This window comes from Lissotriton vulgaris, unplaced genomic scaffold (assembly GCF_964263255.1).
Source record: "Lissotriton vulgaris unplaced genomic scaffold, aLisVul1.2 SCAFFOLD_503, whole genome shotgun sequence".
In the NCBI taxonomy this organism is placed as follows: Eukaryota; Metazoa; Chordata; class Amphibia; order Caudata; family Salamandridae; genus Lissotriton; species Lissotriton vulgaris.
In genome coordinates this window covers 1,048,831-1,061,219 of record NW_028253338.1, presented here as the reverse complement: position 1 = coordinate 1,061,219, position 12,389 = coordinate 1,048,831, and the positions used below count along the sequence as shown (strand labels likewise).

Sequence of the window (12,389 nt, the reverse complement as noted above, 5' to 3'; positions counted from 1 at the left end):
CCTTCTGGAAGAACAACTGTCTCAAGCTAAAAACAGAAAACACAGAAGTGCTCATCTTTGGGAAGGGCAAGGACACCCTATGGAACAACAAATGATGGACACCTCAGCTGGGCCCTACCCCCAAACCTACTGAACATGCTTGTATCATCCCTGACTGCCACTTGTCCTTGAAGAAGCAGGTCAGTGCCATCTCCCCCACCTGCTTCCCCACCCTACGAATGCTCAGGAAGGTTTTTCAGATGGATTCCGCCCAACAACAGGCAAACTGTTGTGCAAGCTCTTGTCACTCGACTATAGAAACTCCCTCTACATAGGAATCACCATGCAACTCTTGAGGAAACTCTAGACCATCCAAAACACAGCAACCAGCCTCTTCCACAACCTCCCCAGACAGACTCACATCACCCCTCACCTCAGGAAACTCCATTGGCTGCCAGTCACAGAGAGATGCCAGTCTAAGCTTTTCACTCAAGCTTACAAGGCACTACACAATGAAGAACTGGTGTACCAACAAATCAGTGAACTTTCACTAACCTACCAGAGAACTCCATTCTAGATCCCTGTCTCTAGTAGCTAACCAGCACATATGTCGGGTGAACAGCAGAGGCCACGTTTTCCCCCATCTGGCGTCTAAGACCTGGAATACACCTCAGAGCAGCTCAGTCACTTCAACAGTTCAGGAAGGACCTCAAGAACTGGATGTTCAACCACTAGGAACGGGCAGCGAAATCCCACAGAAGGACCCCAAAGCGCCTTGATTCCCTCACAGGTAAAGTAGCTGCGCTATACAAATCCTGATTGAAGATCTCGGAGAATCGGGAACTGTGATTGAGTCAGAGGCAGAGCCATCTCCCTTCCCTAACCAGATCTGATGTAGTGACAGATGCATCACTCCTGGGATGGTGCGGCCATCTTGGAGAGGTGGAGATCAGAGACCTCTGGTCTCCAGCAGAATCCATACTCGACGTCAAGCTGTTGGAGCTCCGGCCATACAGCTGATATTGAAAGCCTTTCCACCCTCCATCAAGGGAAGGCTAGTACAGGTGTTTACGAACAACACCACTGCCATGGGGTACTACAACAAACAGGCTGGGTGGGGTCACGGACCTTTTGCCAAGAGGCCCTGCGTCTCTGGACATGGCTGGGACAGCAGGGCATTTCCTTGGTGGTTCAACATTTGTTGGACTCTGAATGCCAGAGTGGACAAACTCAACTGAAGAGATCTCTTTCACCAGTTAGGAGAGCCTTGGTTAGATCTGTTCGCCACTGACGAGAATGTGCAATGTCAGCAGTTCTGCAAACTTGAGTTTCCACTACGGCTCTCTTGGAGACGCTTTTCAGCTGGAGTGGAGTTCAGGCCTCCTGTACGCCTTTCCGCCAATACCACTCCTGCCCAGAGGTTGTAAGAAGAGCAGGTAAAACCTGGTCCAAGTCATCCTTGTAGCTCTGGACTGGGCACGGAGAGCCTGGTATCCCGAGCTGTTGAGCATGGCCATCCATCCTCCGATCAGGCTGCCCCTTCGAGAGGGTCTTCTGTTGCAACAACAGGGGAGGATTCTCCACCCAAATCAGTCAACACTCCACCTTCGTGCGTAGAGATTGAGCGACCTCTCTACTTCCATCTACAGCTGTCTACCTTCTACCCGAAGTCTGTAATGTTATTATGGCAGCCACACGTCCCTACGCCAAAACGGTATACGTCTGCTGTTGGGGCAGCGTTGTGACATCGTGTGCAGAGAAACAAGAGGACCCTCTTTCTGCTCCCCTTTCTTAGGTTCTCCTCTTTGTTCTTTGCCTTGCCCAGCAGGGCTCTGCCTTGGGCACTGTTAAGGGATATCTTTCTGCCATATCTGCTTTTCTGCGTATGCTTAAGCAACCTTCCCTCTTCCAATTCCCTATTGTACATAGGTTATAGAAAGGTTTGCAACATGTTTCCTCCTTCTACCTTCTTTATGGCTCAGTGGGACATTAATCTAGTCCTGACGTTCCTGATGTGTGATCCCTTTGAGCCCTTACACAATTATCCTCTTAGGCTCCATACTATCAAGACTGCCTTCCTTGTGGCAATAACATCTGCCCAGAGGGTCAGTGAGCTTCAGGCCTTGTCATCTAAGCCTCCTTACCTGTTATCTACCCAGAAAAAACTGGTGCTTTGTACAAGGACTTTCTTTGTTCCGAAAGTGGTTACTTCATTTCACACAGGCCAATCCATCACTTTTCCTTCTTTTTACACTCTGCCTCATCCCTCCAAAAAATAGGAGTGACTTCACTGACCCGAAAAGTGTTGTTCTACCTTGACCACACACAAGAGATCTGGTTGAACGACCAACTCTTCATGGGGTATGTCAGAGCGAAGAAAGGACAGGCCTCGCAGAAGCGGACCATCTCTCCCGATGATTTCTGCTCTGTATAAAGATCTGCAACGCATTGGCTAAAAAGCAACCCCAAGGGTTTGCATGATCATTCCACCAGAGCTAAAGCTGCCATCACTGCGATAACACTCATAGATTCGATCTTGTACATCTGCCAGGCTACAATGTGGGCTTCCTTGCTCACGTTTAGCAAGCACTATTGCCTTGACAGTCAGGTCTGTAGGGATGGGCACTTTCCCCATATGGTCCTGCAGGAGTTCCTCATATGAAACTGGTCCGCAGACCCACCTCTGGGAAGGTATTGCTTGGGTATCTATTCTGAGGTGAGGAATCTGCTGCTAGAAGCCTTTATCAGAATAACTAGCTACTTATCTTTAGTTACACCCTATCTGGTGTAGATTCTATCTAACTGCAGAATCCTTCCTGGCCCACACACCCACCCCGCTCTGTGAACAGATTTCTAGAAAAAGGGTTTTCCCCTTTCAGGGCCCTAGTATTCCACACCAAAGGTCATTGTTCAGTGTGGCTCTGCGCTTATGGCGTAGAAAGTCGTGAAAAGTAACTTAAGTCCACGCGCTGGCGTGGCGCCTATATAGGCACCACGCACGTCACTTCAGGCTCTCACAATGTCACTCGGAGCTGAACTATGCCACCTACCGGCATGCACGGGTACTGCTCAAGAAAAATTTCCAGATCCAGTCTGCCGCCTTTGGATAATTCTAAGGTAAGGAATCTGTGGCTAGATAATCTCTACTAGGTGAGGTGTTACCAAAGGTAAGTAACTTGTTTGACAAGAAGAATCTGACCTTAGCCACAGCTATCGCAATTAACCTTGAGACCTTCAACTTCCAGCAAATTATTTCCATCCCAAATCACTCTTCTAGACACCTCTGGATGTCATATTCGCTCCGTTGGGACTTGCCATAGTTACAGACTATTCGCCTACAAGCTGGAGTTACCATTACATCATCACAAGCATAATTGTAGCCAACTGACGTTCTAAAGAACTCCACAAGATTCTAGCAAAATTACCAGCCTTTAGTGGCAAATCACAGAAACACCACAATCACAAGAATTATGTGACAATATATGCATGAAGGTGATCTCTAAATTAGAAAGAAAGAAAATGACCTTAAGGCGTACACAGACAAAACCTCCCTAACACTTGAACCAGCCACCACAGAAAGAGATGAAAGCAATCTTCCACCACTTACATACTTTCAATACCCTCACAGATAAAGATTTCCTCAATGTTATCATCGCCAGTAGACCATCTGAATCACTTCAGTCCCACCTTCTTCAAATCAAACATCTTCAAATATTTTTGGTGATGGTCTAAAACTGTGAAGGGAAGGTAGCTAGAAATGTACTCAACAAGTCCCTGGAACTATGTTCATTTCCTCCTGGGGTGAAAACCTCCTACATTAGACGACTCCTCAAAAAGGAAAACTTTGACAGTGTACAGAAATATTAGTTAAACGATAAAACAACTTTTTTCATGTCTGACAGGTTATCCATTTCACAGTATTGGGGTGGATGAAAATGTGAAGAAATGTCAGTGCACTGAGGAGGAGCCTGTGATCCAACTCAACTCAGGTACGCTGGAAACATTCCCACCTTGCCTTATGACAGCGCAACTCTTTGGGTCTCAGTGTCAGTGAGATTACTGGGTGAAATAACTCTATGTAACAGAATTTTGTATAAGAACATGTCTGATCACGTTTCTTTGGTAACCTGTTTTTCAGGAACATCACAGTCAAACTAATTTGAAAACCATGTGGAAAAAAACATATTTCCCAACTAAGAGGCAGAAGGCAGGAGCAAGATTGAGAGCTGTGTGGATGGGGCAGTGCTGTGTGGTATAAGCGATGGTGTCTGAAAACAGAGCAGAATGACAGGGGACAGATGATGACCAAAAGAGAAAGTGAGAGCTGAAGTGATCATAGAAAGACTTGCATTTCCCTGCTTTGTCTGGTTAACGCAAAGGCTAACATCAGTCATGTAATTCCATAAAACTATAGAAAAGTGATATCCTTTTGGGGACTAACTCATAGAACTGCAACAGTCTATCATTACGTGTACACACTGAGATTGTGCTATTAATCTTTTTCTCAGCATAACTGTTGAGTCATTTTGGCCAGGAACACCAGACGACCATTTTACCCCGCTGTTGGTCGCCTTGCATCAACTTGCAGTGAAAGGTCAGAGCTCTCTGCAAGGCTCGCTGGATTTGTTGACCAATTTGGTAGCATGTATGGGTGTGTGTCTTTTTGGCATATAACGAGGACAATGATAGGTAAACCGAAATATAGTGCCAGACAGAAGAGTGAATATATGACATACGACTATTAGCAAAAAGCTTCTTAGGATAGGGAGGGCGAATCTCGTCCGAGTGAGGTCTGAGCGCACAGCAGCAGATTTTAAGCCCCTCCTGATTATGGATGAGATGTTGTTTGAGGACATGTGTATTAATTTATTTTCTAAACTGTAAGAGCCAGGTGAGAGCTTAATGTGTGTGGGGTGTTTGGATCATTTTTGAGGCACAAGCTGGAGAAGTCTGGTGATGCCTTGGCTCGTTGTGTTGTGAAAATGTATATATACAGTGTACCCAAAATGGATGTCAGGAAATTTACAGATTATATGGTAGCTTCAGCATTTTCACTAAGGGCATGGTGATGAGGGACAGAGGAGTGTTAAGGGATTAGTCCACTCAGCAGTAGTGGGTCTAGATCCACCAGCAGAGCAGCCAAATGATCAGTATCCCCATCTTGGCCACATTTTGCGGTGGTGAGCTGGAGATATTCATTAGCACCAGATGCAGTTAACAGTATGCTCTTTAGCTGTGGCACAGGGCCCCCTTGTGGGTGGTTCTATGGCTCCACTTTGTGACTTGAAAAAAGTTAGAAAACGACACAAACACTTTTTTTTGTTTGTTTTTAAAAAAAATGTGAAAACAATTTGAGACAATAACTTTGCACTGTGTGAATTTATGAAATATACATTGCAATATAGTTATGTGACTTTTTGACAAAGTCAGTAGATATGCTTTATATATATCTTGATGTGCCCACCCCTTGAAAAGCCAATAGGCCTACCCCTTTTTGTACGTTGACCCTTTAACAAAGCCAGTAGGTCTGCCTTACTTAAAATGACACCCTTTAAATTGTTCTGTATAGACAGCCGTACACAGCAGTGCAGGGTTGGGTGCAGTAATCTGTTACTTTACAATTTTTTTAAACTGAAGAATTTAAGGGACATGATAGACCCCCAGTGTAAGTCAAAAAAATACTCTTTCAGGATTAGAGTGCCACATAAGTTATTGCATTTCTTATATAGCGCCAGAATCGACCCCCGAAGGGGTATCTCCGCGCTTGCCTTGGGAACCCGTCCTGGTTTTTCCCTGTGAGATAGCCCCTACAGGGCATCCCCAAGGTGAAAGCCAGGCATCCCGCCGCGGGGGGCCGTTGTGGAGATTAAGCAAGCTTAATGCCCAGAGTTGCAGAGTGTGAACCCATGATTAGGTCAGGCACCGAAGCGAGAATTATCGAGTCCGTGGACATTTGAGCTCAACACCCTGCCGCGTCGGGAATCGAACCCTGGTCCCGGGTCTGACCTCTGCTTCAGGGTCTGCCTGCTCTAACCAGTGAGCCACACTTCTCCACTTAGTTATGAAAGGAACTCTGCTCCTATATAATGGAGTACCTTTTAACATCATTGACACCTTGAATCTGCTCACCTCAAATGTTTTGTATACACTGAACTAGAAATTGACAAAGCCTTTTGCGCTTTTGACAGCAAACTCAAGTGTGGGTTAGCTACTGCCATCCACACTAAGCTGAAAAATGACAATAGTCTCTTACCTCTCAAGGCACAGTATTACAGCTTTGGATTGGTAAAATACCATCCAAACCAACCAGGAATGAATGCAAGCAACCCCTGACACATGTTTTGTTCTTATTAGAGCTAGTCAGAGGTGCTGCTTTGTACAGACACAAGAGAGCACCCAGTATAAGTTACGACAATACCTTTCAAGCTTGGAGTGCCACATGAATTATGCAAAAAAGGAAGCAGGGAACTCTGGGTAGTTTCCAATTTTTAGGTGGAGAGTATTTCCTTTATATGGAGCATGCTACAACACCAGCGACACACAGAATCTGCTCACCTAAATTGTTTGCTTTTTAGCAGAGTTTTTAAGTATAGGATGGCATCCACACTGAGCTAAAAAGTGACAAAGCATTTTGCCATTTTTACAGCAAAGTCTTTAAGCATAGGTTTATATTGTGCCATCCCACCGACTTGAACAATGACAGAAGCCTTTTACCACTCCAGGCACAGTATTACAGATTTGGATTGCTAAATAAATTGCATACTCTACAATATAATGCATTGCAGGCATGGTAATGGCATGCATTGTAAAGCTCTGTGTCATATTACAATAAGTAATAAAGTCCACTGAATACAGGCATGCGAGGTAAAGACCCGTATTGTAAAGTGTGATATACATTTTAGTTTGGTGAACAGTTAATCTACAACATCTGTTTGGCTTGTGGAAGGCTGTGCAGTCAGTGGCAGTGGTAGGTTTGACCTTCTTCCGTAATCCCTAATTGTTGAACCATGTATGGCCTCCACTTTGCCAGGTGTGGTCCTGCAGTACTTTAAAGCTGCCTTGACATGTGTGATGTTCTTACTCGTTTTCAGGAGCATCCAATATTAATGACAGTAACAACTAGGAGAAATGTCATGTATTGGGACTTCTTGTAAAAAGTGCTTTCTTGAGGTCTCTCTTGTTCTTCTGGTGGGTCCCATTTATTTACATCTGAAGATTAAATCAACATAACTGTCGGCCTAACTGGCTCCTGACTGTTCTGTGTGAACATTGAGATTCTACTGTCAATGGTTCGTACTCTGAGGCCACAAGGAGAATGTGTTAGCATCTGGTTGTTTATAGAAAGATCTTGAATATACTAGTGTGTATTATTTCGTTTTTATGGAAAACATTGATTATTGGAATCCTTGGATTTTCGATTAATTAGGGACATCAGGAACTTTGTTGGAGGGGGCATCATGTAAGTGTATTGTTTAATTGTGCCAATAGAGTACAAAAAACAGAAGGTATGGTGTTGAATGAGAAATCATATGGTTGTACCCCCATTGATGAGAATCCACTAAATCCGTCTAGCTTAACATCACTGTCACCACATTAATGAATAAATCTAATGAGATAACCATCATGTTGAATAAGGTAAACACAATTATAAGAATCAGTAGGAATTGGATTAGGTTCTGGGTTATGCCAGGAGTTAGGTTTATATTTAGGGTGTGATTATGGCATACAGTTTAAAGGTGGGGTTCAGGTTAGGAATTGTGCCAGTGCTTAGTTTAGGTTAGGCAATAGTTAGCAGGAGCTACTGACCCCAACTGTAATGATTGAGGCCTTTTACTCTTGATATCCCGGGTCCTAACTTACAATGGGTCTTGAGAAACTGTGCCAGGTACCCCTTCAGCACTTGACTCTCTGTAGCAGCGTGAGTTGAACAGTCCAAGACTTCTTGGGGGAGGGTGGAGATGCAGGGAGGTGAACACAGGCTCACAACTCAAAATACGTTCAGCAGCAACAATAAATGATAAACAATCAAAAACTTGCTTTTATAAAAAAAAAGTAATTATCCAGTATTGGGGTCTCTTTCATAGAGTCACATGCTTAAATCATCCCCACCGTTGAGGTGGGAGTCTCACGGTACAAATAAATATATACATAATAGTAATAAAATATCATACAATAGGCTATAATGGACCATAAAGTCACTACATTAGCCTATCCTTGTCATTTTTAAAAAGAATCAAACTTGGAACCCAGCCATTTAGGCTCCAGCACACTCTAGAACACTCCACAGAGAGTTAAGTCCCTCAGATTTTCTACTGCACGTCGTGTGACAGGGAGTCTCCCTGAGCTCTGCTCAGTTTTTCACAAAGTTTGCTAAATACTGTAAGTACAGGATGTCTGAATCTTCAAAGAAGATGTGGTTCCTGTGGGAAAAAGAGATTGCATTTTGAGGATCTCCACAAGAAATGTATATACTGTTTATATCCTTCTCATAATGTCAAGATCTGCAGGATTTGTAGAACCTTTTCTTCAAAGACCCTAAAGGATAGAGAAGTCAGGTTGTTGATCTGGCTGGAGAAACTGAAGGTGAGATCTGAAGTTGTGTTTGAGGAAGATGATAGTGAGGGCCTTCCGGCGTCTATGAAGAGGGATAGATCTAAGGAGCCACCTGAAAGAGCTGGCAAATCATCTAAAAAGTCTCATCAGGAGGCCTGCCACTCTTCCTCTAAAAAAGAGAAGCTTTCTTTCTCTTCAGAAAGAAAAACTGTGGAAACATCAAAAGTGCCATTGAAAATGTAATTGAAGTAATCCAAGACTCAGTCAGAGTCTATCAGATTGTCGTCGTTGTCAAAAGAGACCCCGTCGAAGACGAAGCCTCTTCAGAGCTCGTCGACGCTATCTCCATCGACGGAAGAGCTTGTAAGATCTATACCTTTGACGATAAAGACTAAATCGCCTCCGACGACACCATCGACGATGCCTCCAACGATCACAGTCTTGCCTCCGTCGACGGCTCCACCGATGACGGCTCCATTCTCATCGACGCTCCCACCGTGGACGACGGTTCCTCTCTCGTCGACACTCCTACCGTCAACGACAGTTATATTGTCGTTGACGATTCCACCGTCGATGACGACCTGCACTTCGATGACGACATCATCGACACTAACATCAGTAATGGCAGCTTCAGCTGTCCCCATGTCTCCATCCATGGTTGTCTCGTTGACGATCACACAAAAAAAGCCTTCTTCGCTGCAGGTGACTCCTATTTTATCATCAAAATTGGAGTCTACGCTCCCGTCTGCCAGGGGCTACTACCACAACCCTTCATACATTTCTCCATAGCCTCCGAGACCTTTTTGGAAGAGTCAGAGGATGATGGGCTGTTCAGCCCTGCACGCAGCCCTTCTCAGCGTCATGTTGAATACAAAGAAGATGATGAGAAAGAAAAGTATTATGAGCCTTATCAAACAGTGCAAAGGCCTCAAGTTTTATTGCCTCGTTAGAAACCTGTAGTGCAGATGCCTGTAGCTTTGGTACAGGACTTGGCAGCTATTCTGCAAGATTACCACATTCGTTTTCCAACTGCGGCTGACCCTGTTCAAAGACAGCTTTCTCCTCCATCTGTCTTGCATACTTCAAGTTTGTCTACAACGGCCGCTGGGCCTCAAGTTACTGTACCTATACCTCATGCCCAAGGGGTACAAGATGATGACCAGGAAACAGTCGCTGAAGAGGGCGAACTCCTTAAATCGCCAACAACCGTGGATGAATGGAAGGATTATGCAATCCCTACACCATCATCGCCAGTTCCCCAGGCAATTGATTTCTCTCCTGAAGACATCGGGGCTTTGCATGCAATCATGGAGAGAGCAGGGACACAATTTCACCTGCCTATGTCTGTTAAGCAGTCTGACTGCTTCCTCTACGATTTTAAAGATCAGAGCAGGAAATCGGTCTGCGCCATTCCCATAATCGATCATATCTGGGAAGATTATGAGGAACCCTCTTTCTGAACCGGCAATCCTTCCCAGGATTGATAAGAAATATAAGGCCCCGGATGATGCCCCTGCCTGCCTGTCTGGTCATCCTAGGCCTGACTCTGTCATCTCGCAAGCCGCTTAGCGCAGGTCGAGAAATCCATTGGTGCTGATCACTGCACCACCTGACAAGGACGGTAGGAGGCTCAACAATATAAGGAAGAGGTTTACCACCATAGTACCATAGTAGGTGCTTCCGTTCGTGCCGCTAACTCATTGCAATCCTAGGGAGGTATGACTGCCAAATGTGGTCTGATATTGCCCCATACCTGAGTTTTTACCAGAGGATAAGAAGCAGGAGGTGAGAAAAATTCTCCTGAAAGGGGAAAGAGCGGCATCGGAGACGATCGACATTTCCATGGATCTAACCTCCCTAGGATTCCGACAACTGTCTGGCTTAAATCCACCACTTTCTGCCCAGAGATTCAAAGCAAAATCCTCGACATGAATTTCGATTGTGATGCGCTCTTTGGCAAGCACATCGATGATGCCCTGCAAGAGATTAAAAAAGACATTGACACTGTCAAAGCCCTGGGTACGCTTCAATGCAGGAGGACTCCTTTTCGAGGTGCCCGTGGCAGGGAGTCTTTTTCCTTTCATGCAGGATACCAAAAGTACCAACGCCAGTCTTATTAAAACAGATATGGTTTTCAACAACAGCAACAATCTTACAGAGCGTCCCCGGCTTCCGCTTACAGAAAACGGAACAGGAGGAAACAGCCACAGCAGGGTAGAGATAATGGTAGTAAATAGTGACGTTTCCCCAACAAATGCAACAGTTCGGCCACACTTCAACTCCAAGATGCCGAACATTTCGCGTCATTTCAACTAATGGGAAAAGCTGATCTCGGACAAGTGGGTTTTGGAAATAATAAAATTCGGACACACCCTGGAATTTGTAAACCTCCCTCTCCCCCATCCACCTTTAAAAAAGCATCCACCACATCTAGCTCTTCTCAGGAAAGAGGCAAGGAGTATGCTACAGAATGGAACTATAGAGAAAGTGCCTTGCTCTCAAGTGGGAAGAGGTTTTTACTCCTGTTTCTTTTTAGTCAAGAAAAAGCCTGAAGAATGGAGGCCCATCTTAAGTTTGAGGAAATTGAACAAATACCTGCAAAAGAAATCCTTTTGCATGGTTACTCTTCAAGAGATCCTACAGCTCCTGGACCATGCAGACTTCATGACAACATTAGATCTGCAGGATGCATATTTCCACATCCCGATCCACCCCAAACATCGAACGTTCCTCCGTTTTACTGTGGCAGATGCACAATTTCAGTTCAAGATTCTCCCTTTTGGCCTGTGTTCAGCTCCAAGAGTTTTTACAAAATGCCTTACTCCGGTTGTGGCTAATCTCAGGCTGCAGCTTGTCCCATATCTGGGCGATTGGCTAATAAAAGCTCCATCTTTTCAGCAGGCTTCAGAAGCAACACACACCTGCCTTCGCATGTTTCAAACTCTGGGACTGTCTCTCAACTCCCAAAAATCAGTTCTTCTTCCATCTCAAAGAATTTAGTTTCTGGGAGCAGTTATGGAAACTATCCAGGACAAAGCATCCTTGTTCACAGAAAGACAATCGCATCTGGTTTCTCTAGAGTTAGACCTAAGAAAAAGAAGGTTCGCTTCTGTGAGAAAGATAAAATGCTTTCTCAGAATGTTGTCCTCTGCAATCCTTTTAATACCTCGCACACATCTCTGAATGAGACCTATGGAAGAAGAACTGGACAGTCAATGGCTTCATGTAACAGGGTCGTTCGACGACCTGCTGAAGATAACCCAGGCTATGCGAGAGGCTTTGCTTTAGTGGCAGCACTCCAGCGATGTCTCAACCGGGCTTACCTTTCTTTCTCCCCCACCGGAATTCATTTTGACTACAGACGCGTCTCTCGAAAGATGGGGTACGCACCTCCAAGATCTCTGCATCAGAGGAAAATGGTCCAAAGCATTGTCAAGAATGCACATCAATTTTCTGGGGCTTCTAGTTATTTTTCTGGCTCTACAGTCTTTTCTCCCACTACTTCAGGGTTCATCAGTTCCCATAAGAACCGACAACACCACTTGCATGCATTACCTAAACAAGCAAGGGGCTACTCGTTCTCACATCCGATTTCGGGAAGCTCAGAGCATATGGAAGTGGCTTCTTTCTCGTCACAATACTATAAAGGTGGAGCATCTGCCAGGATAAACAACACTCTGGCAGACACTCTGAGCAGAACATCACATTCTTGCCACAAACGGGAACTGGAACAGTCAGTAGTGGAGTGCATTTTTCAGATGTGGGGCAGGAGCAACTTGGATCTTTTTGCCTCCAAGACAAATCTGAAATGCCCATTCTATGCCAGTTGGGATCCGGAGAAGGGCTCTTGGGGAAAC

At 44.9% G+C, this 12,389-nt stretch overlaps 1 protein-coding gene across 1 annotated transcript in view; it reads left to right on the top strand.

Moving 5' to 3' along the window:
- LOC147661039 (uncharacterized) overlaps positions 1-12,389 on the top strand; it is a gene marked incomplete at its 5' end in the record, with an annotated part of 156,361 nt that overhangs the window by 74,170 nt on the left and 69,802 nt on the right. Inside the window, one exon of the mRNA XM_086951378.1 lies at positions 3,882-3,968. Coding sequence (XP_086807504.1) covers positions 3,882-3,968 — 87 coding nt within the window. The remainder of the gene's footprint in view (positions 1-3,881; positions 3,969-12,389) is intronic.